Source organism: Zosterops lateralis (assembly GCF_965231275.1).
Source record: "Zosterops lateralis genome assembly, chromosome: 13".
NCBI lineage: Eukaryota > Metazoa > Chordata > Aves > Passeriformes > Zosteropidae > Zosterops > Zosterops lateralis.
Genome location: NC_139773.1, coordinates 3305730 through 3332168, shown reverse-complemented (window position 1 = coordinate 3332168; position 26439 = coordinate 3305730). Strand labels below are relative to the sequence as shown.

Genomic DNA, 26439 nt, shown 5'->3' with positions numbered 1-26439 from the left:
CCTCCAGACTGGAGGGAGCTTTGCAGGTGGGGTATCACCTAAGCAGAGCAAAGCCCCCTCCCTCCACTTGCCAGATCCACTCCTCTGGATGCAGCCCAGGTTGACTTTCTGGGCTACAAGCAGATATGGCCAGGTGGCATTAAATTTATCACCCATCAGTATCCCCAAGGCCCTCCCCCCCAGGGCTGTGCTCAATCTATTCTCCACCCAGCCTGTGTTTGTGCTAGGGATGGCCCCAGCCCAGGGGCAGGACCTTGTACTTGGCCTTGCTGAACTCCATGAGGTTCACACAGACCCACCTCTCCAGCCTGCCAAGATCAACCTCTTGAAGAAATCCAACCATACCACAAGTTTCTCTCGAACTCCAAGGCCACTATTAGTAAAAATTACACCATTTCCTCCTCCTGAACCATGCTGGCCATCTCCAGCAGGTCTGGGATGACTTTCATCATCTACTCCCAGAGGACTCAGCCTCATTTCCAGCTGACAAGTCTCCAGCATATTGAAGAAAGCTTATTTTCCCCCTCCCCTCCCAGCCAGGGAGGGCAGGAATGCTAATGGCATCCCATTAAACGAGCCAGAAGAAACCCAACCCACTCGAGCCAAGGCCCTGTCTTTGCCCTTCCCATTCATTGGCAATCTCAGTGTGAAGCGTGGTTGTCAGAACATTTCTTGGGTTTCCTTAAGTTCCTCTGCCAAGTTCTGATTAAAATCCTCCTAAGTGCTTTTCTCTTTATTCCATTTCCTAGAACTGAGAAGCAAAGCGGACCTGAGAGCAGCTCTGAGTGCTGGAGCTGACAGCCCCCAACACAGCCAAGCCATCCGAGTCTCCCCACATCGGCTCATTAGGATCAATAGGAAACTGAAAGCATGGAATGCTCCTTCCATCTCCCATATCAGACCATCAGCTCCCATAGGAGACTGGGTTTTAATGGCCTCACTCACTGGCAGGAGGCTGGGATTGCTCAGCCAACTGCCTCAGGGGCTGCTGAGGCACCTCACTGGGTGCTGCTTCAGTGTCACGTTTGAAACAGGTCAACCAGGAAAAAATGTTCCCAAAGGCTTTTGGGTAACACACAACAGTGGAACAGTGGGTAGGGAGTAAAGCACCACACTGTAACATCTCCATGCTCAAAAACATCCAATTTACTCCAGTCTCTCACCCCTACTTGACATGTTCTGGTTCATGATGGTGGCTTCAGAAGACATGGCAACCTCTCATCACAGGCTCCTTGTGCTACCAGCTTGAGATCTGCACCAAACTGGATCCCCTCTTTGCCCAGAAAAATCTGTCTGCTTTGGTGGCCTGGAGGATGAAACCACTGGTTTCTTGTCCAGAAACAACAGGCACCTGCAAGTCTAGTTGCTCTTGTTCCTGTGGCCAAAGGCTGGAGGCCATTGGGTCACCACAAAGATGGCTCTGTCCTCCCAGCCAAGAGCAGCTGAGGAGAGCCCCTTCCCTGTAGGAAGGAAGGTGCACTTGATCCTGGGGCTCAAGCACACTGTGTACAGGGGTGGTGCAAGGGAATCCCAAAACACCCTCTGTTCATACAAACAAAACCAGAAGCAGACGTGTTGCTGCCCTCTCTGCTGTGTCTTCCTCCTTTGCAGGGCCCCACACAGGGAGCTGCTCCTGCCAGAGCCAAGGCATTACTGATGAGTACGCAGCCTGAAAATCCCAACACTTCCACTTCTTAATGCCATGAACCTCCTAATGGTCCCTGGGGGAACAGGAAGACACTGACCCTACTGAGAGACCACGTGGACAGGACACACGCTGGTCCAAGCTACCATTGAGGGATCTATCACAGGGAACACCAACAGCTCCTCTTTTCTTGGTCTGGAGGAAGCACCAGGGGGTTGCACAGGCTGTGAGCCCCTGTAAAGCAGGGCCTTTTCCTGAGACATGGCTCTTCCACATGTCAGGCAGTGATCTGGCAAAGCCATGACATATTTGGTCACATCTGGGCGTGGTTTCACATGCAACCTTGGCTTTTTGCATGCAAGATCCAGACCCAGCCCAAGAGCTAAACCACCTGCTCTTTACCAAGGGGCTTTGACTCTTCCCCCAAGGTCCAGGCAGCTCTGCTCATGGCCATAGGAGTTTGACCAAAAGGCTGGTTTCCTTCAAAGGGCCATTCACCATTCAGCCCCTCCAGCTCCCTCACTCTACCCACAAAGCAGAGCATTAATAGCCAGCCTGAGCAACCATAAAACACTAATGCCCAAAGAGTTCCTGCACCTTGAAATGTTAATGCTGAGCAAAGAAAGAAACTTTCCTGTCAGCAAACCAGGTCCATAATACATAGACACAGTCACCTTCCTCCCCTCCAAGCCACAGAACAGTAAACAGCCCTGGAAACCCTGAAACCTTGCTCTGTTACAAGGCACCCTGCAGATTCACTGGTCCCGCCCAGGCAGGAGAGGCTTTGCCAGCAGGGGACAGCTCTGCCTGATGACTTTGTCACCACAAAAAGCTGCCTGGTGCCCAGCCATCCTCCCCTTTCAGCCTTGGAAAAGCAATTTCCCCTGGCCTCTGGCCACATAGAGCCCAGACCCAGTGCTCTCCTGTTTTTCCAAGCCTCTCTCAGCCACTTGATTTCTGGAACTTGGCTCCAGCTTTCACAGATTCATAAACACTGAAGAAGACCTCAAGTGGCTGGACCTCTAGTCCAGTCATTCACCCAGGGCCACCATGCTCACCACCAAACCCCAAGTGCCACATCCACACATTTTTCAAACATTTCCAGGGATGGTGATTCCACCACTTCCTCAGGCAGCCTGTTCCAATGCCTCACCACTCTCAGTGAACCCTTTCTTTGTTCCCCTCTCTTTGCAAAGGGGAAACCATTCTTTACACCATGGTGGTTTTGAGAGACACAGAAGTGCAAACCTGGGGCTTGGGGTCCCACTGGGGAAGGCAGATCAGGATCCCAAGCTGGCAGGGCAGCACCAGCTGGCAATGCTTGGAGCTGGTGTAGTCACAGCAGCCATGGCTCTCGGTGTGCACCATGTCTGGTGTGGGACCACACGGACACCACACCCTCTGCTCTGCACTGCAACAATGACGGAGCCCCCCAGCTGCAGTGGTACCAGTGATTTTTGGGATGGCCTTCCCTTTCAGACAACAGACCCCAATACTCCACTTGCCACCATTACCACACAACCCACTGGGTGGGTGCAACTCTCCCTACTCCAGTCCAGCTTGAACACAGGACCAAGACCCAGCTCCAGGGGCCTTTTTCTGAGGGCAGATCCTGATGGTGACCACCAGCCACATGGCATGCAGTTGACTCCAGAACATGCCACAGCCATCTGTTAACCAGATGAGAGGGCCATTCCTAGTGTGGGAGGCAGTGTACCTACATCCCGAGTGGAGAGAGGGGTGGGGGAGAGAGCAGAGGGAGTCTGGGAACAGTGTTTGTTTGCATAGTACCTGGGGAAAATATCAAAACACTGCATTTCCACAGCTAATTGGGGGAGTGAGCAAGCTTCCTGGAATAAAATTACTTTCTGGCTTGGGAAAAAAAAACAAAAACACAGTGCCACAACCACAGGATTTGTAGCTGCAATGGTGCTTTCTCCAGCAAACCCCATGGTCAAGCCTAACAGGAGCAGCCAATCCATCCAAAAGACAGGGGAAAGAGAGAGACACACAGGCTCCAGCACTTGCATTAACAGAGGGGAGCCCAGGGGGCTCTCTTACTGCCTCAATACCAGACAAAATCCACTTTTGAGCTTTATCACATCCCATCACCTCGCCAAAACATGGTGACCTCCACATCCCAACCAGAATTTCAGCTCAGGCCTGCAGAGCAGGCATGTTCTCCATGCTATTCATCACAACACATTCCAAGGCATCCTAAGTGAATGAGGGCCAGACAGCGTTTTAAAGTAAATCTAGATACCAAGTTTTAAAGCCACTTCAGTGTCAAGAATGGGAAAAGTCAGCAGATGTGAGTACCATCACCAAACCATACAAAAGCTCCATAGTAGCATCTTTCTGCAAAGGGATTTACCCTGCCCACAGAACACTGGGATGGAACTGGCACCATTCAGCTGGCAAGGCTGGGGGCACAGGAGGAGGAGGGATAGGAAGCACATGCACCATGTGCTTTCCTGGGTTGAGCAGAGCTTGCTAAAGCTGCTGTGAGCCCTGTGAGAGGCCAGTGAGCCCCTAAAACCTTTACACCACAGCATGGCCCCAGCAAAGTCCTCATCTCCAGCCCCAGGTGCCACCATCACCTCCTTTCCAGCCCCAGCACCATCACCACTTGCCCATGCACCATCCATCCCAACTCACCCATCCATGCCAGCCCACAACCTGAGCTCACCCCAGAAAACCCTGAGCACATTTATTTACATCAGATCAGTTCCCTGATCTGGTCCGTGGGCAGGAATGAGTAACAGGGACAGGAATATCTTGAGCAGATGTTGTCACCAAATACAACATATCGTCAGGCTGCTGGTGGCTTTAAATCATTCCGGAGCCTGGCAGTTGCTTCCCAGCCCTGGGCTGCTCTCCCAGCTGCTGCTCAACAGCTCCAAGCCCTGGGGTGGCTCCTCTTGCACCCAATGAGCACTCAAGCTCCAGGCACTGATCACCAGAGGTAGGAATGTCACAAAACCACCCCAGAAAGTCCACAGCAATCACCACTGCCTTTTCTCCTGCCCACCCTTCAGCTCTGGGGATTTAAGTGCCCTCTTGCCCAACACATCTCCAGGGATGCCTGCACACAAGGATTCATGGGGAAGATGGATTTTACAGCTCCAGCCCAAAGCATCCTCAAGAGTAGCAGCAGAGCAATGCAGCACTGTGAAAGCAGTGGCACAGAAGATGTCGTGCCTGCAGAAAACAGGGGAAATGCAGTGAATCCCCAACCAAGCAGCCTTTAAAAGCATAGGAGGGGAAATGCAGGCAGCCTGTGCTCTGCTGCCCTTTCCCGTGGCCTCCCTGGCTGCCGGGTGGAGAAGCAGCTTTGCTCATTAGCGGGTTATTCCTGGCACACTCCCCCTGCATCAGCTCCCCGGCAGGGCTGCTGGAGCAGCTCACTGGGTTTTGAAGCCTTCGGGGCTGCACGGCGCTCCAGAGGCGCAAATCTTCCTTTAAAGAAATCTCCCTCGGCAGATAAATGGTGCTGGGTAACTGGGGTCATTAGGCTAATGAGCAGCTACCGCCAGCCTGGAAGCAAAGCAAAAAAACACTACAGAGTCTACCAGAGCCCGTTAGCCTCAAAATCTGACCCATCTCCAGCAGTTGCCCTTGCTCTCAAGGGAGGAATCAGGTCCATGAGTCAGCAGGATCAATCACCCGCCGGCCTTCCCATCAAAATCTCTCATCAAAGCACTGGGGGAGCAGATTTGCAGGTCTCTGGCACTAAGGAAGCCAAGAAGGGGCTGCTCCTCCTCTGTCCCCCCTCTATCAGCCCCCTCATTACCACGGTGTCATTCCGCTCTCACGCTTCAGGAACGAGGTTTTTTTCTCTTCTTTCCCAGCGCTGCTCCATTTCCTACCACCATGTCCTTGACGGGGAGCCACATGTCCTGCTGTCCATTCTGGTGGAGATTAGCCCATGTTTCGGCATGAGGGCCAATTCACTGGGATACAGCAATGCTGATGGGTGGGGCATCAAAGCTAACTCAGCCTTTTAGTCCTTCCTAACACTGCCATCTGGGAAAGCAACCAGGGAGAGATGCGATTTTCCCTTTGTAAAGCCTTCAGAGGTGGGATCAGCTGGAACTCCCAGCCTGCTACATCCAGTGGTTATAAAAGAAAGCCCACATATAAATAACCTCTCAGCAGGAGCCAAAACTCCAGCACTAACCCCATGGTTTGAAGTGAACGAGGCCAATTTCCTCCTTTGTAGCTCTTGACACATGTTGGCTGCGTGCCCTCTTCTTGCCTTGTTCCTAGAGCAGAAGGCTCTGGGCGGCAGAGCTGGGAACAATAAGGAAACGAGTGGTGTCATTCCCAAGGACTCCCAACACAGCTCTGTCAGCAGCTCTGGAGGCAGCCGATTCCAGCATGGCTGGAGAAAAAGAACCACGGCGAGAGGATCAGGCCAGAGCTGGTAGCTGCCTGCACGCCCCTGCCACCTCCCTGAGCTGCCCATGTCACACTGGCTGCCATTCCCCGGAGAGAAACAAGCCCTGCAGACCAAAGGCTGGGAAACAACTTCTCCCCAGGGTTTTGGGCATGAATACGCCCCTACCCAAGCACTGGGCTTCCCAGTGCCCAAAAAAATCCCTGTGGAAAACGAAGCACAGGGTGAAAACTAGCTCCAAAGCCACCTGTGGAGGGGCTGTAAAGCAACAACTGTTTTCACCAAAACAGCTCCACTGGGAGTCTCTCCACCCAAACTCTGGTCCCAAGACAAGGAACCCCACATCAGTCAAAATCCCAAGCACACCTTCAAAGCACGAGGCTGGGACCACCCCCAACATCTCATCCTGGTTCTTCCCCACATCAAGAAATAGTTCCTAAGAGTGTCTGTGGCCATCTCCTGTTGGGCTTGGACCCACCAGAGGGACTGGGAGGTCTCACCTCTTCAAGCTGGAGTCACACAGGAATCCCTCACCCCAATCTTTGCTGCTGCAGGCAGAACCAAACTTCATCCCTTACCCCAACAATGGAAAAATGGCTAAAAAAAGGCAACCATGACACTCCAGGCAAAGGATTAATGGTGCAGGACACCTGGCACTTGGGGGTCCATCCCACATCCCACTGAGGCTGCAGGACCAGCACTGGAGGCACCATGCAGGTCTCATCCCTGGATTAGGGCAAGAAGATCCACAAAGATGACACCAAAGCCACCCTGCAAACTGCTGGATAAGCCAGCAACAGCAGGGACACAGTGCACAGATATATTTTTTGGGTGTGTTTCTTTTTTGGCAGCTGCCACTGGTGTGGTGTCACCCCACTGTCTCCACTGCCACCTGACTCCAAGCACTCCCTCTGCTGCCACACTGTCCTCCCACAGAACCGCAAGGGCATTTTCACACCAGTTTTGGTGTGAACACACTGCAGTGACCCCCCATCTTACAACAGCACCTCTCTGTCAGGTCACCCACAGCAGGGATGTCTGCTCTGAGCACACACAGGGCAGCACCACACTGAGTCTAGGGAGAAATTCAGGAGAAAAAAATGCACCGGTGGTTTCCACCTCCTCTCCCGCAGAGGGACACAGATGAATCCACCCTCCTGCTGCCCAAAACCGCAGCACACGTGACCCCGAGAGGCTTTTCAGAAGAGCCGAGTCTCCAGCGGCTTCTGTTTGCCTTTCCCTTGTCTGCAGCAGCATCACATCTGGACGCTCGTCAGAAGAGAAGGGAAAAAAAAAAAAAAAAACTCCTCCCTCCTCCTGCTGAACAACCTCTCAATCAAAACAAAGCCGGAGCGGCAGCCAAGAGCTGGGAGGCTCTTTTGTTTAATGCTTAACATCCCCCGGCTGGGCCAGCACGCCCCAGAGTGCCGGGAGCGGGTGCAGGGGCCCGGGGTGGCCATGTGGTGGGTGCAGGGCTGGTGAGGAAGGGGCCGACTCAGCCACCAGCCCCAAGGGCAGCTCGGCCACACAGCGGTGCCTGGTGGGGCAAAATCAGCGCTGCTCCTCCGTGCACGGCCATTTTGCTGAGCTCGGCTGCTCACTGAGAGCTGCCATTCCCTCCCAGCACCAGTGTCCCTGCAAAGAAAAAAAAGGCAAACTAAAGCCCAACTCAGCTCCAGCCATCCCCAGTGACACAGGGACTGACCCAGCCACTGGTCACCACGCTCATGGGTCCACCAGCACAAGCTCTTTTCTCCCCCTGCTGCAAGTATTTTAAGCGCCCACTGCTGCCCCTCCAAATATTTTCTGGGGCTCCAAGGACCTACTCAGGCACTGACCACAGCCAAAGGCAAACCTTCTCGAGGTGCTCAGCCCATCCCAGAGACCCTGGAAAGTTTCAGCAGGGTTATCACCAGTGGATTTCATCAAGATCAGCCCTGTCCCTGGAGAAGTAACCATCTGTGCCCCAACACACTGATAGCACCAGGTTTGAGGAGAGCACGTAACAAGCCAGAACACAGTCAAGATCCACAACAAGAAAAAGCATATTTGGGATATTCAGCTCCGGAGGCTTCACCTCAGTATGACTCCTGGTAAAACATCCCATGGAGCCCAAGGCCCAGGCTCCATCACTGCTGTGTCAGACATGGGAGCAAGGGTGAACTTGCCTATGGACAGAGACATGGAGCACCAGCTGACAAGGAAAAGTGTTTGGCAAAACCCAAAGTAAAGCTCCTTCGTACACCCAACAAGGACTCGAGGGCTGCCAAATCCTACAGCAAGATACTGGAAGAACACAAAAGCAGAAGTAGAGACAAGTGGGGTGAGCTGGTTGGGCCAAGAGCTGGCTGTGGCACTGAAGCACCTCATCAAGTAAAAATACTTCCTGCTCAAGTGCTCGTTATTCCAGCCATGGAGATACAACAGAGCCTCCTGGCTGGTGGCTACCGGCTCAGCACACACCTCTTTTGTCCAACTGCCGGGGAGCTCACCCACCCCAGGCTTCAGCGGTGGAGGGACAGACAGTCTCCCTTTCTTCATCCACAGATGGAGACCAGCTCCCCAGCCTGAAACGGAAGCGGGTGCAGTACAGGGTTAAGCAAAGGACAAGCTGACAGAGACCAAAGGTTGGGCTGAGTCAGACTCTTGCTGTTCCTGTTTCAGTCTGAGCAAGTTTCTCGCTTCCCAAGCACGGTTTGTCCCCAGGCCAGAATGAACCTGCCACCTTAATGCTCTTGATGCACTGCCTGGAGGAGCTGCCCTCCCTCCCCAGCACATACCAGCACATACCTCTGCTCTTGTCTTGTCCTTTGGACTCCACACGCAGTTTTTAGGGTATCACTGCAGCTTTCGGGAGACAGGACAAGCCCAATGCCACATCCCGCATTGCATCCCATTGCTCCTCCACCCTGCCCCAGGCATCCACCCAGCCTCAGTCTCTTCAAGACATATAACTGCTTTCCCACCCCTTACCATGCAGACACCTTTCTTCTCCTCACCCACGGCTTTCCCGACCCAAAGGAAGCCATCCAGCTGCCCCCAGGAGGCTGATGAAACACAGACAAAGCTTCCTCCTAAGTGACACATGTTCCTGCAGATCCAGACATCAAATCCCTTCTCAAAACAGGGATCAGCCCTCCAGTCTAAGCTTTCACCGAGGGGGTAATGCTTGAATCTGGACAAGTAAAATGGCAGAACCATCCTCACCGAGTGTCAGCACAGAGAAGGTAGAATCTTTTGGGTTAGAAGTGACCTTAATGCCCATCTTATTCCACCTCCTGCCACGGGTAGCGACACCTGCCACTAGACCAGGTTGCTTCAAGCCCTGTCCAACCTGGCCTGGAACACTTCTAGGGATGGGGCAGCCACAGCTTCTCAGAGAAACCTGTGCCAGGGCCTCACCACCCTCACAGGAAAGTGTTTCTTCCCAATATCCCATCTAACCCTGTCTTCTGCAAGTGAGAAGCCATTCCCCCATGTCCTGGCACTCTTTGTCCAAAGTTCCTCTCCAGCTCTCCTGGAGGCCCTTTAGGCACTGGGAGGGGCTCTGAGCTCTCCCAGCCTGGCTCCAGACTAGAGGGGTTCCAGCCCTTGGAGCATCTCCATGGCCGCCTCTGGATTCTCCATCAGTTCCATGTCCTTCTGAGTTGGGACCCCATGGCTGGAAGCAGCTCTGCAGGTGCAGTCTCACCTGAGCGGGGCAAAGAGGCAAAATCCCCCCCATCTCCCCTGCTTCCCACACAAGCCCAGGACACAAAGAGGTTTCCAGCACACACAACTGGGGTGTGTGGAGCTTCTTGTCCACCAACACCACACGTCACGTTGGTATCGCCAACTACAGAGAGTTTTTGCAGCTGTATCAATGAAAGAAATAAATCTTTTATAGGAAAAACACAGCAAAATCATGCAGGGTACAACCCAAGGTCCAGCCACCTCCAGTGCTGGCTGTCACAGCAGCCAGCACAGATGGCTACAAGGGAACACAACAGCCAAGCATGTTGAGGTATTTCCCAAAACTAATTCCCAAGCTTCTGTCCTCCTCATGCTTTTCCCAAGCCAAAACACGCTGCCCTGTATACCCCCTGCTGAATTTCTCCCCCACAAATCCACCCAGGTGCCTCAAAGGTGTGGACTTCCAGCACCCACAGCTTTTAGCAGCAGCATTCCAGTCCATCATGCAAAAGAGCATCTGCTGCTCTTCCTGGTTTCATTCACTTTGGTGCCACTGCCAGAACAGACAAAGGAACAAGATGTCTCCACATTTCTCCTGAATTTTACAGGCTTCAGTCACCTGCCCCAGGAATCTTCCTCTTAAGTGGAGGAAGCACTGACCTGTTTAGCAGCCCTTGTCCCAGAGCCATCCCGTGGCTGACCATCTCCAACACCCTTTTCTCTGTATATGCTCCCCAACAAATCTCTGGTCTCAGCACCTCTCCCAGTGCACTGTGCCCTCCCCACCCATCCCAGTGCCCACATTGTGATCCCCACGCCAAAGCAGAAATCTTAGGGAATCTCTGGCTGCAAACATGGTGCTCGTTGCTTCTCATACTCCCCAGCCACTCTCCTGACACCCTGGCACATGTTGATGGCAATAGGGCCAAGCTGACCCAAACACACACACCTGTGATGCTCACCCTGTGCATGACACACACATGGCTTCATGGGCACACACCAGCAGATGTGTGCAGATGGCTTGGAGGAAAGCATAGACCTCCACATGCTCAAAGTCTTCCACATCTGAACCAGAAATCACATTAGACACTGTGATTGCTCAGAAACCAGTGAAGAGTCCGGTAAAATGGCCACATCCAGACACGGCACCACAGCCACCCAGAGGCCAGTACCACCCAGACAGACAGACGGCTGCCCACCCCGCTGGCAATCTGCCATTGGCAGGGCTTTTCATGCCCCTGGTGACCTGGAAGAGCAGCTTGGCCAGCTCAGCATCACTGCCACGTGTTAGCAGAGGAGTGACAGGTCAAACATCACCCACAGCCACTGACCAGTCCTGGATCACCACCACAAGTGGGACAGAGCCTGTGTGCCACCAGCAGACCTGGGAACAAGGCAGGGACTCCTGTCAGCCCTGCTCCCTGTGCTCAGCCACATGCCCATGCAGATCCCACATCCATTAACACGTTAAGGGATCCTTCTCCGCACATGATGCAACTGGAGAGAAATAAATTCCTTCAGGAGCTGCAGGGAGCCTTGACACACAAGGTGAAGCCAGCAGGACACAAAGCACAGCACGGACTCTTTGTGTCCCCTTGGGAGATGCAGCAGAAAAAGCATCAGGACATCTCTTTGACTTCAGAGTGATAGAGGCCAGAGACGCCTGGACCCATTCAGCATAGCCAAAGTGCTGGAGAAAACCAGCAGAAAACCAGCAAAATCTCAGAGGGTACAGCAGGATGGTACCCAGAGCACAGTGTCTGCAAGTGATTTGCTCACACATGGTTCCCAGAAGCCAGGCTTGACCAGTGTCATTCCATTGCCATGTCCAGACACCAGCACATCACATGGTCAGATTACCCTCACACCAAAACCAGGAGGCACCAACCACATGTCAGTGCTGGCCCCAGCAGTACAAGACACAGAGTCCCACTCCCTTGTCACCCACAATGCCATGTCACAGCAATGCCATGTGAGCAGCAGCAATGGCACTCATGCCCCAACAGCTCTCTTACCTTCTCTGACTTCACCTTTTTCAGTTGCCGGCACTCACTTTCTCCATCTTCCAGCTCCGACTTTACTCCCAAGGGATTGAGCGCAGATCCCGTGTCAATAGCTATACTCCCAAGCTGCTCAGCAGCAGCAGGCTCTGTCCCCTGGCCCCCATCATACTGTCCCACCCTCACTGCCAGGGCCAGGGGCTGCAGCACACTGGGCTCCTTCTCTGCCGCAGCCCCCGCGCTCTCACTCCTTTCCTTCTTGCTTTTGGATGAGCCGCCCTCCTTCTCCTTCTTGGAGCCAGCCACACTGCGAGACGCCTTGGCTGACTTCTCCGAGCTCTTCGGGGTGACGGTGGGCACCAAACCCCCTGAGTTTGCACCATCCCCAGAGCGTCCTTGAACCTCCTTCTTGCCACCAGCTCCCTCACTGGGAGTGAACAGGGAGGACCCTGGGGTCGGCTTCCCACTGTCCTTGCCAGTCTTGCTCCTTTTCGACTTTGATTTGCCCTCCTTGCCTTGCGGGCCTGGCACTGGGCTCACAAACTTGATGTTATCCGGTAGCGTCGCCACTGCGTTGGGTGCCGGGAGCCCCACCTCCTTGGAGCCCGACATTTCCAATTTCTGCTGATCCTTCTCCAAATCAGCGTCCAGGTCAATGATGAGATTCCCTACACCAATGTCCCACTCATCCCCACTGTCATACGTCTCAACCGGGTTCGCATCAATTCCTTTCCCTCCGGAAGCTCCGCTGCTCAAGGACATCTTAGAGTTAACGGCCCCTCACAGTTCAAGGCTCTTCCCTGCCTCTACGCCCTGGGGGTCCACCTACGTCCTTGGGGGGCTCTCAGTGGTCAGGGTCTGCCCAGGTGACGGCATCGCTGCTGGAAGGGAGAGCAAAGAGAACAAGGTTACACACGAAGAGCCACAGGCAGACAGATCACTGACAGTCACACCTGCGGGCAGGAGAGATCTGGGCAGTGCAAAACCCCCAACCTCCCAAATCCCCCTCGCAGCATCCTCCTGCCACCCCCTGGGCTGGGGCTGCTCCACAGCCGCCCCCGCAGCAGCGGCCATCTGGCACCAGTCCTCGATCAATACCAGCCCTGGCAGGTCACGGCTCTCGGCTCCAACAAGACATTACTCACACATTTCCCCGCTCACCATTTCCCTCTGAATTATCGAGCGCTGCCCCTGGGAGGGAGGATTGATTCCTCTCCTGCCAATGCCACCCAGAGGGAGGGCTCCTCTCCACGCCAGCCTCGCTGCAAGGGACAAGAGCTGCTCACCAGGGAAGTCAAGTGCCTTGGTGGGAAATAAATCCCCGGCTTCAGAGTGCCCGTGACACTTAGGACATATCAGAGGAGTCACCAAAGGCCAAATCGCAGTGGGAAGCATACGGGCTCCCATCCCACACCTCTGGGCAGAGCAACACAGTACCCAGATTTGGTTTACCACCATCCCCCCTGGCCAGGATAAACTTCCAACGGGAAACGGAGATGCAATTGTAGAAGTACATAGTCTTAACTGGGAAGAGGGGGCTCAGCCCTACCTGCCCACACCACAGCTGACCCCGGTGAGCCCAAAATATCTCCTCCCTGCTTCCCAGCCTCTCCCCCGGGAGGGAAACAAAAAAGACACCCACGCGCAACCTGACACAGCACCCGAGTCATGGCAATTACCCTGACGAGACATAATTAACACATGTAACAGCTTCTTCCCAGCACCGCCCAGCAAGGCCACCTGCTCTCCAGAATCCTTAAGAAATCCTTGACCACCCATTTGAATAAGGCTTCTCTCCAGCAGCACTGTCCTCCCCTTCCCCAACAAGCTGCAGGCCTGCCTGCTCCTGGTACTATTTACAAGTGACACTTCAAAAACAGGTGACTTAAAGAGAAATGAGAAGTAAAAACACAAACAAACAAAAAAAAAAAAGCCCTGCACCACACACACACAAATTTCTTCAAACCCCAGCAGGCAGGAGCCTGGAAAGCAGCTTCACGGTGCATTTCCAGAGACGCAAACACTGTAAAAATGCCAGGGATTCTTTCATCAGCCAGGCTGCCGCAGCCAGACCATTTTCCATCTGCTCCCCACAGCATCCTCGGCTCTGTACAGCTAATAATCCGCTCTCTGACAGGTCATTACAGAGATTTTTAACCCCACGAGCTGGGGGGCTTGCGTGCAAGCTGGAAATGAAAAGCACTGACCTCTCATTTCAGCAGCAGGGAAAGTGCCGAATCAGGAGATCACTTTGTGCACCGGAGTCGCTAACGGCTTCCCAAAGCTGACCTGCGTGTTTCTATGGCTGCCTCCTCCTCCTCTTCCTACTCCTGCCCCAGCACCTGCTCCCCACTTCCAAGCTGGTGTGTCTAACCCCCTCAACCTGCCTCTGCAGAGCCTCTCTCCAAATCACTGATGGGGCCAGCGATTGGCAGTGACCACCTCACCCCTGCATGGCACTCTCCGTGTCACGGATCCACGGCAATTCCTTTGTGTGGGTGGGCAAAGCCAGCAATGAGCTGGATGAACCAGATTTTTGGCTGATACCAGTGTCTTCCCAGCCCTAAGCTGCGGCATTGAATACAGGAACAAACCCAGTGAACTGGTGGACCACTGATGACCACTGATGCGCAGGAGCAACCCACAGGAGCTGACAGCAGAGGATGAAGTTCAGTCTCCAAATCCAAGAGTTGCTGACCCAAAGCTGGAGCAGGCAAAGAGCCACGGCAAGCTCAGGTCAGAGGGGAAAGCAGACAAGGATCTGACCTTGCTGTGACAGGAAAACGACAATCTGCAGGATTGTACTGCAACATGTGTAGCATCACCTGTTCCATGCAACACCTGCATGATGCCAGCTCGGGCAGCTCTCCACTCCCACCACAGAATTCACCTTGCTGCTCCAAACGTGCACATACACACGCACACACATCTCCATAAGTATTATTTATACATGTGGAGTAAGGAGACCAGATGAGCGGGACTTGGATCTGAAACTCTGCAAACAGCAGCAGCTTTTGCCAATTCCTACCACAACAAAAGGAAGAAGGAGCCCAGAAGTCCGCTGGGTCCCTGGCAATTAGAGAGCCAGGAACAATCAAAGGGTTAGAAAACAAGAGGAGCAAAAACCCTCACCCTACAGAGGAGGTGCCGAGGGAGCCCAGGCTCTGCTAATGCAGACAGAAGGGAACCACAAACAGGACGGACAGGAACATGCTGGATTGGCAAGAGCAGGGGAAAGGCACGTTGTGACGGGAGTGAGGCAGAGAACTCAAGACATGCCACCACAGGAAGAGGGACTGGGGCAGGGATCAGCCCTTCCAGAGCAGAGCTGAAGGCTGGGATCCTGGAATGTGATCTGGGGGGAACTCTTGAATATGCTCCATTGCATGTGGCTCTAAAGCATTTTCAACAGCTTTTTCCCTCCCCAAACTCCCATCCCAGTTCCCCATTTCTCTACTCCACTATTGCAGGCTCAGCCTCTGCCCCCCCCGCCAGAGGAGCATTTGGAGTCCCTCTCTCAAGCCAGACATGCAGACATCCCAAACTAACACACCATCGTTATTTTGGGTGCATAGGAGCTCCTGGGCACCACACCCCATAGCCCAGAGAAAGAGGTGCCTTTCCCCTGCCTCCTTTGCCCAAGCTGGAGAAGCACCGGGTGGTATCCAGATCCTTCCCACTCTCTTGCCGGGGGAGTAAGGCTGCCACAAATCACAGCATCTCAGAAAACAGAGCGAGGAGATTGATTCAGCTGTAAACGTGTCCTTCCCCTTACCTCCTGCCATCGCAGGATTGATCCCCGCACAACATGAAAAGCATGTGCTCACTTGTTGGCCTGGAGACCTGCCAACAAAGCGTTTTAAGAGCAGTCCTGGAGCGCAGATCCTACAAGGAGACAGCTTTCTGCTTGGGAATGCTGCACACACACAGCACCAGACATGAATAATTCAGCTCCATTAGGTGCTGAGACCTCTATAATCCACATCTACGGGCTGGGACAGAGCCAAGCCATATTCAGAGACAAACCTGAAAGTTCACTTTCAGGGCTGCACACACACCTAGAGACAGCTCTTCCACCAGAACAGCTCCACTTCCAAAAGGCAGCAAGGAAACTGAGCCAGTCCCTGCCTCTATGTGCTAAAACCAGTGCAGGATGCTCAGAACCCGCCGAACCCGCACCACTCCAGCTTTCTCTGCTGGTTACCGGAGGCCAGGAGACCAAAGCTGGGAAGGACTGACCGCCCAAGGGCAGCAAGATGTAGGAGAAAGCGCTTCTCCTGGCAGCAGCCAGCCCACACATAGGGAGACTGTCTCATAGCCATGTGCTCCAGCCTGCAGCGCTCCAGGATTAGCCTCTGGTGGCTTCCAGACATGACTGACTGCAATTTTCACCCTGATTAACTTTCAGGAATGCCCACAAGAAGGAGCAGCAAAGAAGACAGGGAAGGGGGGAGAAAATCTGCAGGATGCAGCATTTCCTCCAGCAGGCACGAGGCAGGGAGCAGAAGGTTTGGTGAGATGGTTGCTCTGGCCAGCAGCAACCCTGGAGAGCAGAACCCTCTGCTCCCTCCCGAAAGAGCCAAAGGCAGTGGCACGGAAGGGATGCTGCCTCTCCAGCTTGCCAAAACCCCCAAAGGGCTCTTCACAAGCCCCCAGCTGAGGCAGCAGCACTGAGGGGCTGCAGTCCTGAGGCCCTTCCTCCAGCCACTGGCAGCCAGCCGGCTGCTCTCCCCATCCACTGCCTCTGCATGAGATCCCTTTTTGTTTCCTTTTACGACTAAAGAAACTCGGGGCGGTGGAGGGGGGGACACACTGCCTTCCCCACGCTGCTGCGCTCACTCCCCACTCAGCTCCTACCACCGTGCCTGTAATCCCCCAGCTGGGCTTGTTTGGGTTAGATTTTTGTTAAGTAACTCCCATGTCTTTTCTGCAGATTTCTTTTTAAGATGTTCCCTTTCTCCCCGCCCCCTCTCTCTAGAGCTGGGGGAGAGAGAAGAGGAAAAAAAAAAGAGAGAGAGAAAAAAAGAGAAATGTTGAACGCGAGCCAGCTGGCACGAACAAGAGGAGACGGAGAAATCTGCACAAAGGAGCTTCCTCACTCACTTGCTGCTTTCAGCTCAAGAAATCACGCAGGGGAGGAGGGTTCACTCTCCCCCAGACATCAGTCAAGCTGTAGCAGACAAAGGAGATTTGCCATGACACCCTCCAGAACTGCCACCCAACGGGGGCAGGATCCCTCCACCGCCTGCGCCCCGCGGGAGTCCGAGCTGTTGCAAAACACGCCAAGGCGCAGAGCTTCAAAACAGGCTGTTCAATGTGGAATTAAGCAAGATTTTGAATGGAGGAGCTGTGCTCCCGCCTCTGCGCTCACACAAGGCGCCCAGAGAACTTCAGTGGCTCTCAGGGCTGAGCGGGACAGCGTCAGCAAGCTGCCAGGAGGGAAAAGGCTGAACCCAATTTGAATAAAATGGAGCCACCTTTCTTTTTTTAATATGGAGGTGCACCCCATCAAGACTACATCTTCCAGCATGCACTGCAGCCAGAGCGCTGAGAGAGACACCAACAAACTTAGGCCAGGACTCCCAAGTTTCTGAAGGCTGAGCCTTGACACTGGAGATGAACCTGAGACATGGCAGCACTTGAGCGATGAGTCATTTGCTGGCATTCTTGAGAAAAGCTTGAAATACTTCAGTCCAGGCATAAGAAAATCAGGACATACAAGGTCACTGGGAGAGGCTAGAGATGGAGGAAAGTGGAGAGGTGAGCAGAGACCACTTTGGTGCAGGGTGGCCAGAAAATCACCCTACCTGAAGCAAAGCCCCAGAGACTTATCAGCCACAACATCCATCTGCTCCCAAATACACACTCAGGCCTCAACTTCACACTCATCATCAGGCAAAAGATCCTCCTGGGATCAAAATTCAGCCTCACACCCACTCCCATCCACTCATGACCTTAAAACACGACTTTTCTAGCAAAACTCCACATAACTGCAGCACATGACAACATCCAGCAAAGCCATCAATACAAAAGACAGACACACACTGCCAGTGTGTTTGAAGAAAATACCAAAATAGCTAAACCCCAGCATTTGCTTCTTATTGACACTTCTGTAACCTCAATACCATGAGGATCAACTCAATCTAGGGCTGAAAAAACAAGGGTTCTTGAACCTGTCTGAGTAGCAAAGACACCCTCTTGAGAACCCCTCGCTTCCCTCAATTCCCAACAGGCTACACACAGCCCTGATACACAAGACACACAGAAAGGGGGAACACAAAGAGGAGACCAAGAGCTTCAGGCTTTCCTTTGTATCATGAAATGGGGAAAATTGGAACAAGTACCTCTTTAATCCACCCATCAGTTTTGCAAGTGTCATCACCAAAGCCCAAATGTTTTGTCTATTTGTGCCTTGAGACACAACAGTTCTGCAGATTTACAATTATTTGATTTTGATGTCTCTCAAGTTGTGTATTTTTTCAAGGTACCATTTCTGTATGTACTTCTGTATAAAATACAGCTCACATTTCTTCCACCAACTCACAAGGAACTCTGAGAGCTTCACATTTCAAGAAACCTATCAGCAAGAGAACCATCACATGGTCCTCAGCACATGGTCCTCAGGCCCAGCAAGAGGCACATTGATATCTACAGACCCACACGAAGGCACCAAACCCTCCCTTCTATTCCTGTGAAGGATGGCTGGCAAACAGCACCTTCCTGGAACACCTGCCCACTCTGCTGAAATGCACTGCTGGTGTCACTTCTCTGGTGGGAAGTACCATTGTTACCCACAAGCCTGAAGGTACATGTCTACACAACTCAGGTCACACAACAGTAGAGCAGAGCAGGGTGGAAGGGACCTTGAAAGGTCACCTGCTCCAACCTTTTGAAAAAAAGGGAGAGCAGGTGAGATTACCTACCACCCTGTCACATCTTGAAAACCTTCCCCAGCATAGACTCTTACAGTGTCCGGGAGGGGGATGTTTCAGGGAATGGCTGTAAAAAATTTTTCTTATCTTGAGATGAAACCTCTCCCAGTTCATTTTTTACCTGTTGCCCCTTGACTTCTCCATATGGCTCCTTGCAGGTGCCCTTAGGTCCAGCAATGTTCCTGCACACACCCCTGCAAAGAGCTGAGTGACTTCCTGCCAGGCAGGAACAGGGTTTGCAGGAAAGGCCATGGTGCTAGGATAACACGATGGCATGGACTGGAGGAGCATCAAGCACAGCATGAGCTGGCAAGAGTCATGCCAGCACTTTGTTACAGCTCTGACAGCAGGGTCCTGTGTGAGCCACATCCCGTTCCCAAGCCTTTGCCATGGAGATGAGCAGGGAGTAGCAAGGCTCAGGCACTGGATCACAGCCTGCTCACCCAAAAATGCCAAGATAGACATCTTCCAGCAAGCATCACCTTGCAGACTCTAAAACCTCAGGCAGCTGAATATTACCAAGATCTAAGAGATCTCAAATCCTACCCAAATCCACAAGCGCAAACTGGTACCCAGTGTCTAAACTTTCTGCTGTACAGGGAAAGAGGAATTGAAAAACCCACATGCGTGGGAGAAAAAGTATTTGGTAGGTAAAATGACAGAGCAGCTTCCTTCCTCCAAGCTCAGCTCTCAGATCTACCCTGAATCAAGGCTGCCCAACAAGGATTTACCCCTCACTGGTGTGTCTGCATGCTGGAAGACATCCGTGTGTAACTTCCATACCCAGACCTGCATGCAATGGTTTAGCAAGAACCAGAAACACAGCTCCACCTTCACCCAAAATTTGCATCCTCTGCTTGCCCCATGATCCTCATGTGCCACCCCGTGGGTGTGATGGCATCGTTGGTACCCAGCAGTGCCCGGCAGGCACTGGCAGTGCCAGAGGAGTAGAGCAGCGGCGCCACAGGGTTTGGCTGTTGAAGGCTGACACGCAGACCATTGGCAGCTACTGAGCAGCAAAAGCAAAGCAACACCATGAGCAATAACCAGCCAGGATTAACACAGAAGCCCTCTGGATGAGTCTACCCCAGACAAGCCAGTGCATTTCAGCAGCACCAGACACGGCCCCGGTGTTCCTCTACCACCACAAAGGCCATTCTTGTTGAGCCCAGCCAGCCGTGTCGCTGCTGGCTGGTGCCAAAAATAACATCAAACACTCAAAACGAGACATCTGAGCCAATCTGCTTGGCACTGCAATGCTTTCCATAGTGATAAACCTGGGGAATGACTGTCCCTTGAACAGAGCTGGTTTCAACTGGGAAAGTGGAAGAGCTGGGTGGATTTAAAACCAGTGCAGTTACATCCTTGCTAACCCCAACACAGAAGTGAACAGATTTATGAGAGGCCTAAAGGTGTCTGAACTGGCAGCCTGTTCTTTTGCACAGCCTAGAAGGGGGTAGAGGGCACATAAAAATAACCCAAGAGGTTCCCAAACTTCAGCACTCCATGCAGGCTGGAAGATGGCCAGCAGTGAGAGGAAGCAGCAAGACGGATGTGACCAGGAAAGATCCTCGAAGCATCAGTCACGGAGATGGGAAGACAGAAGACCTGGCAAAGACCAAAGACAATCAATGGGCATAAATAACCACTGGAGTAAGCGCCAGGAAAGGGAGCTTGCCCTTTCCCCCTGCTCACCCAATGCTGTCAGCAGGGATGCAGGAAGGCACCCAGGAGTTGGCAGCAACCCGAGCTCAGGGTGTTGGTGGGAGCAGGGTGGGCACTACTGAACCGTCCATTTTCTCCCTTTCCTCACAGGGTTCCAGAGGCAGCATGGCTCCTCGCCTTGCTCCTGGTCTCCCTGCTGTCCCCTCACCCCAAACTGGGTTCTCATGGTCACAGAGATGCAGGTGTCCAACAAGGATTGTCCTCCACAGAGGTACAGCAGGAACAACAAACCATTGGCTGCACCGCCACTCTGCACCAAAGTCAGTATCTCTTTCCCATCTTCTTCACCCAAAGGAAGAGCACTGGAGTGATCCCAACTGAGCAGTGTCTCCCACCCACAGTTCTGACTTGACAGGAGAGGGGCACGGCAGGGCTGGTTAGAGAAGACAGACAGCCACTGGTTTGCTTGTTCCCAGGGAACGGACAGCTTCTGGGCTTTATTTCCTTTATCTTTCCTTTTAGGAGCAGAGCATGCAGCCAGCCTTGGCTGCTTCCCAGCCTTCAGAAGACGATGAACATCTCTCCACTGCTCCAAAACCAAAGGAGCTGCCACTTCACCTATTAATGCCTTTAATTCCCTTCATTCGATAACCAATTAGGGCACCTTGGCTCCCAAAGCTGAGGCTCCCTTTGTAGCAAGGCCAGTGCGTGCGGCTGTAATCCCTCTTCCTGTCACATCATCAGCCTGGGAACACTTTGGGAAAAAAACAACCAGACTGTGAAGTAAAGGAGGAGGGAAGGCAGATGCAGACAGGGACAAATGTAAGCAGAGCAAGTACCATGCCGAGAAATCCCTTTTTTTTTGACCTGGGAGGGATAATAAATAGGTATATCTCCCAGATTAATACGGCACATTTGCGGAGCTCTGATATCCATCAGAAAGTTGCTAATTCGTGCTAATGACCCATTGCAAATTGCTGAATTTTGTGAATTAGCCAGCACACAGGAATACAATAAAACCCAATGAAAACCATGCATCAAAGTGGGCTGGGTTTATTTGTAGAGTCCTAGTGCACTTGGAATTCCTTGTGGCAACGGATGCAGAGGAAAGGTGCAGATTAGATGTGAAAACCCCTCAAAGATAAACAAGAAATGCCCAGGACAAGAAGAAATTTCAACAAGGCTACTAAACCTCTGGGAAAGGACAAGTAATTCCCCCAGAGATGAGCAAGACTCTTCCTCTGCTATTGGATTTATTGTGGTTACTGTCAGTGAAGTCATTACACACCTCCTTTTCACTCCTTTAAAGCTGCACAGCACACTCCTCCTGATCCACCCTTCATCCCCTTGGAGAAGCACCAGGACAACTCCAAGTCAAATCTTTGGACCCACTTGAACCAACAATGCTCTGCTAATCTGAACCACAAATGAGCTCAGCAAATTCATTAAAATCAATTTTCTTATCATTAAATCAGCATAGCTCCATCACACATGATGAAGCACTGTAGAGATCTCATCATTCCAGCCATTGGAAGAATGAGGGGCCCAAGAACAGCTTAGAGGAAAAATCCAATGCCACAAAACCTTTCTGTGCTTGAGGAAAGAGGAGCATAAAGCAACAACATCATCTTTCCTTTTCTTAACCATGAACATGGCAATGATTTGTGGAAGTTGGGCATTTAATGTTTCAATGCAAAACATCAAAGTTGTCCTGAAATTATCCTCATTCATCCACAAAAGAACTGCACTTGCATCCGTTCATACCCCTCACACCACATCTGAGCTGACGCTCAGCAGCTACGTCAGTGGGTTTTGTGCATGTGAAGGACACTCAGCTGCAGCGAAAACAAAACAATCTCTTGGGCTTGTCACAAAAACTGATTTTTCACCCAAATGCAGATGGGAATTGGTTTCCTTTAAAGAAAAAAAAAACCAATCGCAAGAGCAACTGGAGTCCCAGAGCAAGTTTCCTGGTCAGGCAGCCATGCCCTATTTTCTTACTGTAAGATTGTTCAAGCTCAGCCTCACTCCTTCCTCTGACACAATGTCATACCCCAAGGCACTGACCCTCAGTAGCAGGAAAGTGCATCTGCATGGCAAAATAAGCCATATCCCAGTGGGATCTCTTTTCCTGCCCTTTCCCGACACAAAGCAACACCCTTCCTCATCCAAGTCAACCCAGCATGGGGACATAGAGCAGACCAGCTGCTGCCAGGGTGGCCAAAGCTCTGGTTCAGGAGCCACATGTGGCCACCAATGAGCTCCCAGGACAGCTGCATGCTCTAAGCCAGCTCACCTACCTACCCCTGATCTTCAAAAAGGTCCTTCACATCCACATGGGCTCCTCAACACACCTCTACCCCAGCCCCAAACCCTGATGGAGTCAAGCACCTCCATGCAATGGCATCCTCATCCCTCTACCCACTGCCACAAGCACCCAAATTAGGATTTTCCCAAGTAAGCAGTCAAGACCCAAGAGAAAATGACAAGCTCTCCCCATGCCTAGAGAGCCCATGAAGCATCAGAAGAAGTGTGATGGAAGAACTGCAAACAGCCCAGGTCATCTCCACGTGCTTCAGAGATTTTGGTGCTTCCCAAAAAATACCTCCACAAACCACCATCAATTGCAATGAAACAGGTTTGGGAACAGACACACGACTCTCCCACTCCCAAGGCTGGGGAACCAGTAGTCCATATCCTGCAGGAAGCCTGCTATGATAACCATGGACTTCTCCATCACCTCAGTGGGCAACCACCCACAGACCCCAGCACTGATCCACTCGCTGCCTTCACCACAACTGAGCATGGTTAAACTGTCACCAGCCCCTAGCAAGGTCACCTACAGCCTCACCTCCTCTCCAGAGGGGGACTGCATGTAACACACTCCCAGAAGCGTCTGCACACTCACTACCTGCCCCCAGCACGTCCCTGCCTCTGGCCAGGAGCGCTGGCAATGGAGCCAACACTCAAAGGGCATTGCAGCATACACAGGATGTCACACAGCCCTGGAACAACATACCTGGGACCATAAATACCATCTTATTTACATAATGCTCTGGATAAAGGGGACAAAGAGGCTTATTGCATTACATCTGGGACTAGTATTGCATCAGCGCCCACAGGCCCTAATCCCAGTCGGAGCTGTGCTGTGCGGGGCCGAGTGGGACAGGGCAGAGGTGCATCCCCACTCCCAGCCCAGCCAAGGTCCAGCTCAAGACTCTGCCTCTCCCCACCACAAGCATGCAGAGAAAGATTCCTACATGCTGGAAATGCCCATTAAATCAGGCACAACACATGACTTTGGTCCTCAACCACCATCAGCTGAGCCCAGAAGTGAGATCCCAGATGTGGGTCTCCCACCTGTCGTGGCCTAGACACAACACACAGACATCGACTTTGTCTGGGGAATGATGCCCACATGGAAGTGCTGGAAAGACCAGGCAGCTCCTGGTTTTCTTTAATGTATGCAATCACAATTAAGAATACACTGTAAATATAAGCTGGAGGCAATTTTTGATTCACGGCAGCCCTGTTCTCCGAGAGAGACAGAGTGAACTCTGGTCTCTCCTTCTTGTTAATTCAAAATAAAGGCACACACGCACAAGCTATTGGGTAGATCCAAGACCATGTGAGAGCACCTCAACCACCTCTGCAAGCCCTTTCTCCCAGAAATGCACCTTTTCAGCTCAATTTACAGGGAAAAAGCTTTTGAGGCAGAAGTAGCGAGGCCATCACCACCGACATAAGACAAGCCAGGTATAAGGAAGTGTGAAGGGACTTTGCAACTGAGGCAAGGGAGGGATTATTTTTACCACCCAGCACAGGGCTCCAGACAGACAGATGGATCCCCCCCAAAAAATCACACCACTTTCAGCACGCAAAGAGATAACAAGTAGGTTAAGAGACACATCCATGCACACACACACTGGCCCCTGAGGCTAACTAGCAGCCTAATGGTGACTCACCAAACACACAGACCAAGTCTTGGAGAAAAGAAAAAAATCCTCTCCCCCATTCCAACTTGCTTGATAATTAATTTCCTCCAGTGGCTCTAACCAGAGGCAGCCCTTGCCCTGCATGACAGGCTAGTCCAGGTGAAACATTAAATCCTTGTCCTTTTCCACACAGACACCACGTTCCTGGTGCTGCGCACATCTCCCTTCTCCTCCTCAAAGGAGAGGAGAAAACCTTACTGGATGAACAAGGGAGTAAAAGGGCAAGGATTTGTGTTTTGTGACTGAAACGGCTTCAAAATAATAAAATATAAATTATTTTTGGTCAAGAGCTAATCGATAAAATCAGCTGCCTGGATTCTCTGAGTGCCGTGCATGTGCGGTCGCATACTGCCAACAAAGAGCCAGAAATGTGCGGCATAATCTGATGCTGGAGTCATCGCACAAAGCGTGGAAACAGGTTTTCCTGAGGATGTCCAGGCGAGGAACTGCCTGCACATGATGGAGCCCAAAAGACAGCCCCAACACACCGGCATCTTTGGATATTCCGGAGGAGGGGAGAAGAGCCCATGGGGCTCCTCGGTGCACACTTTAGAAAATGAGTGTCTAACGCCTCCTCCAAGGGAAAGGGCCTTCCCAGAAAGGGGGGGGAAAGGAAAGGCAAAAGGAAGGCTGCTGGGAGATGGAGGGGAGCCAAGTCTCGCAGACCAGACCTGAACCTGTGACCTTCCCCGTGTACACAACGGGCGGGAGAGCGCACGGCAGGAGCGCTCGCCCCGCCGGCCGCCCCAGCCCTCGCGGGACACCCGGCCACGTTGTCACCGGCGGGGTCACCTCCAGATCGGCCCCGCTGCCCAACGGGGGCTCAAAAGACTCGAAGGAAGGCGGCTCGTCCTGCGGTACCCGGCCACCAGTACATGGCCCGGCCCCGGGGGTGATGCCCGGAGGGGCTCCGCTCTCGGGGTCTGACCCGCCCCAAACTCACAGGGACTCGCTAAATGCATTGGGGAACATTTTATCTTCCGGGATTTGTGCCGAGAACCCCCTACCGGCACTACAAAAGAGCTGGGCTCCAGAGACCCTCCGCTGGCGCTGCCCCTCTGCTCCTGCGCCCCCCAAACCCTCCCCTGCACTGAGACGGGGGGTCAGGAGGGGTGACCCCCGCCCCCGCCCAGGAACACCGCGATCCTCTCGGGAACCCCGTCCCCGCCTGCAGCACTCCCCGCAAGCCCGATCCTGCCCACAAACCTGGCACGGCGGTGACCCCAGGCAGGGGACACCCCTCCCCGCAGCGTGGGGACCCCGGCACCGTGAGCGCGGCCCGGGGGACCCGACCCCCAACGGCCGCGACACCCGCGGGGCTCTTCCCAACGGCCGCGGGAGGGACCCGCCACCGGCCCCGCGCTAACGGGAGGGGGGGCAGGGGCACACAGAGCCCCGTCCCCAGCGGCCCCGGGGGAGGCTCCCGGAGCTCCATCCCCACGGCCAGACATGAGGGAGGGGGAGGCACGTATCCTCGTCCCCGGTGGTCGCAGGAGTGGAGCTGGGGGGGGCACACAGACTCCCCAGGGGTACGGGGGGGGGGGCACAGCCCCATCCCGGGGGTCACGGGGGGGAGGGGGCATTGAAACTGCCGTTCCCGGTGGTCCCGGGGGAGGGGTACCCAGAGCCCCGGCCGCGAGGGTCACGGGGGGAGGCACGGCCGCGTTCCCGGGGGTCACAGGGAAGAAAGGGGGAGGGCGCATATCCCCGTCCCGGCGGTCACGGCCCACGGCGGCGGCCCGGGCCCGGGCCGTGCGGAAGGGGCGGGTGTGGGGGGGTGCCCCAGGCCCGAGGGGAGCCCCAACCGCCGCCCCCCCCCACCCCCCCCCGCCCGCGGCGCGGCGGCGGGGCGCGGGGCCGGCCGGGCGCGCACTCACCCGGTCGCTGGGGTATCCGCCCTAGGTGCGCTCCATGTGGGTCGCGCCGGGGCCGGCGCTGCGGGCCGGGGCCGGGGCCGGGCCGGGCCGGCCGGGGCCGCCACGCGCTGAGGCCGCGCCGCGCAGGCCGCGCCGGGTCCGCCGGGCGGGGCGGGGCGGACGCGGCGCAAAACGCGGAGGGCGGAACGTGGAGCGGCGTCCCCGGACGGCGACAAAACGCGGAGCGGAGACCCCGCCTGAAGGATCGGGGGCCG

At 53.7% G+C, this 26439-nt stretch overlaps 1 protein-coding gene across 1 annotated transcript in view; it reads right to left on the bottom strand.

Annotated features, from left to right (window-relative positions):
• ZNF609 (zinc finger protein 609) overlaps positions 1 to 26239 on the bottom strand; it is a 64048-nt gene extending 37809 nt beyond the window's left edge. The window contains exons 1-2 of the mRNA XM_083871023.1: positions 26186 to 26239; positions 11732 to 12597 (exon numbers count right to left, since the gene is read on the bottom strand). Coding sequence (XP_083727149.1) covers positions 11732 to 12478 — 747 coding nt within the window. The 5' untranslated portion in view covers positions 12479 to 12597; positions 26186 to 26239. The remainder of the gene's footprint in view (positions 1 to 11731; positions 12598 to 26185) is intronic.
• Between the last annotated feature and the right edge of the window lie 200 nt (positions 26240 to 26439).